Raw genomic sequence first — 5,210 nt, 5'->3', positions numbered from 1 at the left:
AAAAAAAATGCAACGATATTGTTAATGTATTTTTTCATTGCATTTTACAGTGCAAAATCAAAACAAACAAAAAGATTTAAAGCTCTTCATTACAACAGACATAAAGAAATAATGAATACCACAAAGTTGTAGATGGTAAGGTGGGTACGTTTGGTTGTTGTTTTTCTTTATATCAACTTCTTTATTTTATTATATACTCACACAACATTCAACAAATACACGCAAATACGTATACGTTTATAATTTTTTAACAGTATCATTAACGACTAAATTAAATCGTTGTGTGGGATATTCGGGGGGTGGGGAGGCTCGAATTACTTGCATATTTCCTTTTACTTTAGATTTGCTAAAAATGTAAAAAAAAATACCTGCGGACTTTTATTTTAAAAGTAAAAAGTAGAAAGTTTTCATACACATGTAAATTATTTATACATTTATTTCAGTCTTGTATCAATGTTGAATTTAATTTTTTAAAAAGATTGTGTTCTCTAAAATGATATATCCTTAGTTCATATATATTGAAATTAAAATTATTTCTTTATTGCATACGTTATATAATAATTTGAAAATAACAACTGGAATTTAAATCCACACCAAAACGAAAATTCGACTGTCCTCAAGGAAAGTTAACCAGAATTAGTTCAATAGCAGATTTTGACTTCTTTTTTCTAGTCTACTTTTTTTTTAAATACTAATTTTAAACTATATAAGAATTTTAGTTAATAAAATAAAAACACTATTGGACATTCAAGTTAAATAAAGGATTTAACTTAATTGTCCCTTTACTGAATGTAATAGCAAACACCTTTCAATAATTCAGCGACAAACAGAAGCATTACTTTTGTTGAATTCACTCGAAAGATCTTTTTTTAAACAACTCCTTACATTTTAGTTTCGACTCTCTATTCAAAACTAACTTAAACTAGCCTGGAGAAACAATGACTCAAATACCTCTCTCGTACTAAATGATAGACCAATACACTTGAGCAATATACGGTGAAAATGATAGTAGACTTAGCCATAATCAGGTACAAGTAACAACCAAAAACTGTCATCAAATATATATGTACAAGCAATGTACACAAATAGAAACAAAAAGAAATATGTGTTCACATAGAAGTATGATTATATATATATATATATATATATATATATATATATATATATATATATATATATATATATATATATATATATATATATATATATATATATATATGAATTGCCTTATTGCACATTCTATTTTTACAAAATGATCAATGTAAGATTTTTAACTTAAAAGAGCACTTCAAATACAATCTTGTACTTTGAATTTCTAACCGGTAGTTTTTTTTTCTTAGAAAATCAATGTCAAACGCTTCACTCCACAAGAGCATCAAGTTCAGTCATGCAAGTCCATGCACCTACGTCCAACACCTACAAGGTGTACTGCAAGAGCGACGAGTACCTCGTCTCCTCCTCCTCATTGAAGTTCGCGTTGAGCACCGCGTGGAGCCCTTTACCTTTGTAGTTGTCTATACCAATCAGCCGGCCCGTCCAGATGCCGTTGTCCCCGGGGTCGAGGTGTGTCCACTCCTCCCCAATCGTGACCGCCACGGCGTGAGCACGTGGGATCGCCACGCGGAACATCACGTCCCCTTTGACGTGATCTCCGGCTAGTGAGAAGGGTTCAAGCAGCACGCATCCGTCGCTCCACTGCGCGAACTGCTTAGGAAACATGCGAGACTTTCTTGGCGTGCTCGTGCAGTTGATGAGGTAGTTGAACACCCCGGGAAGTTGTTTGCTGGCGTCTGCAGCGGGCAGGGCGTAGATCTGCAGACGATGGTACCCGGGTTTGTCCAGGCTGACCAGAAGATTGACATCCTCCCCTCGGGTTTGGATGAAGACCCTCTCCAGTGACTCGTCCCCTGTCTGCTCGCTGATAACCTTGCTCGTGATCTTGACCGGCTGGCTGGCCTTGAACTTGATCACGAACTCGTTTTCGCCAGTTTCGAATTCCGGTTCGGGGTGGGTTTTAGTGGAGAGGCCGATCTCTTTGAAGAGAGGCTGGGCCCCGAGGTATCCATTTTGTAGAACTGGACGCTCCGTCATGATGGGAATGTTTTCAACTGCCCGATACAAGATGCATATAGTAAACAGACGTGCAGTATTCTAAATTGAGTTTCACAGAGTCATGTTCTCTACACTTCAGCCATAGTTAAAAATGTTAGAATAGTGTTGTGGAATCTACACAGTTCGTAAAGCAGATTGTCTTAAAAATCCACTTTTTCAAAACTTAAGAAAAATCCAGAAATATTTTTTTTAAATACCTGATTCAGAATTCAATTAAAAATCCAAAGTTTCAAAACTTAAGAAAAAATCAAGAACTTTTTTTTAAACCTGATTTAGGATTCAATTCTTCACATATTTTTTCCCAGTATAAAGCTAAGAAGATAAATAACGGTGTTATTTATGTACACAAGACCGACTTTTACAGCAACAATTCTCTAAACATAGCAGTAGCACAAGAACCAGATCACACACGGTGTCTACACAGATTTGATTGCCTGGAATTTTTTCACGTTTATTACCTTAACAAATGTTTTTAACTGCTCGGATTCCGCGTAGCTTGTGGGAAGAAACTTTTGAGAGAAAAACAATAGCGGCGTTTGACGCGCTTCGCGGAAAATGATTCAGACCACAACACCGGTAGTAAAGTTTAGAATTAGCAGGATTAACCTCCCCCGCCCCCTTTGTGTGGTTGGAGGATCTACCTGCAAGGTAAACACAGGGATAGCAAGGGGAGGCTGTGGTGAGGGGATAAATTGCATACTTAATTAGCACCAGATTTATAAAGATTCTTACGGTATGACGTCACGCTACATCTTTATGAAAACATTATTTATTATGTTATAAGAAAATTAGGTTATAAAACAGGGACAGTTAAATTAAAGAGTTTGAAATGTACGTGATTTATGATATAATAAACTATATACTTTAAGAGTTTTAAGATTAAAGTAGTTGATGTACAAGGATGGAATAAAAAGCTAAAAACATCAAGTCAATCCTGTATCCGTTTGATACGATGCCCAGATATAAAGCTTTTTTTTTTAAATTTCCTCGTCAGAAGATAAATTAGGTAAATTATTAATCTACTAGTGAAGCTGTGTTTAAAATCACGGATAATTAATACAATTAACTCTAATTAACTCCAACTTGAACCATACCCATCCCCTAAGACACGAGTCTTGTCAGTTGCCCAACTAAAAATAGACTCAAGGCTTCTGTTTATTTTTGTTCTCGGCGTCAGTGCTGTGGATTCCATTATTCCCCTGCTCAAATCTTGGTTTTAAAAGGTAGACTAGTTTGAGTGAGTTGCTTTGACTAGATGCAGTAAAACAATACCTAAAGACGCTCAGCAAAACGCCCACCAGGACCGATAACTCTAGTGGGATAACGATGTTTATTGAGAGTGTATGGTCTATAGTTTCTTACCTTTTTCAAGAAGAGAGATAACTCTCATTGGTTTTCCAAAATGCGGTTATGTAATATTAATAAGAGCGGTAACTCTTGTTTTTTCGCCAACTACACGACTACATTAACTGCCGGCTATGATGGAAAAGTCAGTTTATGTGTTCTGGAAGAAAAATTTTATGGGGGGCAAAAGTTACCCGATTAAAAAATAATTTACGAGATCTAATCTAAAAAAACCAATAATTCATTATAAACAAAAAAATAGATCAAATAGAATATATATATTGAAGTCTGCTATAATGTCTTTAATTTGGAGCTAATGAATGTGTACATTTTAAACAAAATGAATTCATCAAAAAGTTAAAAACTGCTTTCCAGTAAAATGTTATAAAATATTTAATTTTCAGCATCTGCAGATTCATTAAATAAATTATTTACAACGTAGGTCTAAAAAGTTAATTTTGCTTATATGTTTTGTTATTTTAATAACTAAATCAATGAAACTAATGAACGATTTAAAAATATTATAAACCAACTTTTGTGTAGCTTTATACGATTCGTCTTAAGTTAATGTATTGAAACAATTTATGACTCAATTTATGACTCAATTATCTAACAAGCACCTTGCAAAAAAATATACCTAGTCAAGTTTGCATTCCTTAATAAACAAGGCCTAAACTTTTAGTTGACTGTAAATAAAATCAAGCCTTACACCACATATATCTCCAAATCACATGATAAAACAACAATCCAATGAAAATCTAATGACACACTCTACCTACAGTCTACACACTGACTTCACAAATTAACCAAACCTTTCCTACCCTGCACCCTCTCAATACGTCACCCACCAGTACACAACCATTCATAACTCAAGTTCCGTAATTTCCCCAGCTTTTGCCTTCACAGTGCGAGTGACTTCCCTTTTTTTTCCCAAACATTACCTTTCGTTTTTCTTTCTTGTTTCTTTTTTTAAATGAGTTGCTATTTTTAATGCATGCCAGAGTTGTATTTTTAACAGCTTTTTTTTCTTTAAAAAAAATGACGTTTAAAAAAAAACAGTTTAAACAACCGCCTCCAGCTTTCAATTTTTCAATTGCCAGTGTTGATGTTCCCTAAGTTAGTAAAATTCCTTCTCTAGTCGATTTATTCAAGGATTTTTTTTTTAAATTTTAGAGCAGACAGAATCAGTTGAATGCCAAACTTGATCTAAGAAATGGTGCAAAAATAGAAATGTCAAAATAAGAATCGGGTTAAATTACTTATTTTTTAACGTTTTTTAAAATATTCTTTTTTGAAAGGATAAAAGCCAAAGACAATAAAAGACGAAAATACAAGCAAAATACATACATACATAAACATACTCATGCATCATAAACAAAAAAACTTCAGAGGTGACATACCCACATACATACGTGTATGGAATCTTTTTATTGGACTTACTAGTACAGTTAGGTCGTTGCCATTGCCATATAATGATGCGCTTATTGGAATGAGATGAAATTATACAAAACTTTTATCTGTTAATAAATAGATACTATAACAGTGGAAAGAGGATAGATAAGTGTTGTTATCCAGCTCTTTGCGTGTGTATGTATGTCTCTGTCTGTCTATGTGTGTGTCTGTCGGAATGAGCTTATCTGTTTCATGATGTGTATGGAGATGTATCTATTAGTGCATGAGACTGTGTCTGTATGAGTGTCTGTGTATCTGGGTGAGTATGTGTGTGTATGTGTGATTACATATGAGTGTATACA

At 34.1% G+C, this 5,210-nt stretch overlaps 1 protein-coding gene across 1 annotated transcript; it reads right to left on the bottom strand.

Annotated features, from left to right (window-relative positions):
- Window positions 1-1,416: 1,416 nt before the first annotated feature.
- LOC131939733 (kyphoscoliosis peptidase) lies at window positions 1,417-4,285 on the bottom strand. The gene is made up of 2 exons (XM_059298217.1): window positions 4,166-4,285; window positions 1,417-2,309 (listed from the first exon to the last, which is right to left on the bottom strand). The coding sequence occupies exon 2, from the start codon at window positions 2,089-2,091 to the stop codon at window positions 1,417-1,419; it is 675 nt and encodes a 224-aa protein (XP_059154200.1). The 5' UTR covers window positions 2,092-2,309; window positions 4,166-4,285.
- Window positions 4,286-5,210: the final 925 nt, after the last annotated feature.

This window comes from Physella acuta, unplaced genomic scaffold (assembly GCF_028476545.2).
Source record: "Physella acuta isolate Inbredline_101_S28 unplaced genomic scaffold, ASM2847654v3 ptg000291l, whole genome shotgun sequence".
NCBI classification, from domain to species: Eukaryota; Metazoa; Mollusca; class Gastropoda; family Physidae; genus Physella; species Physella acuta.
This window is presented reverse-complemented; position numbering and strand designations above follow the sequence as displayed.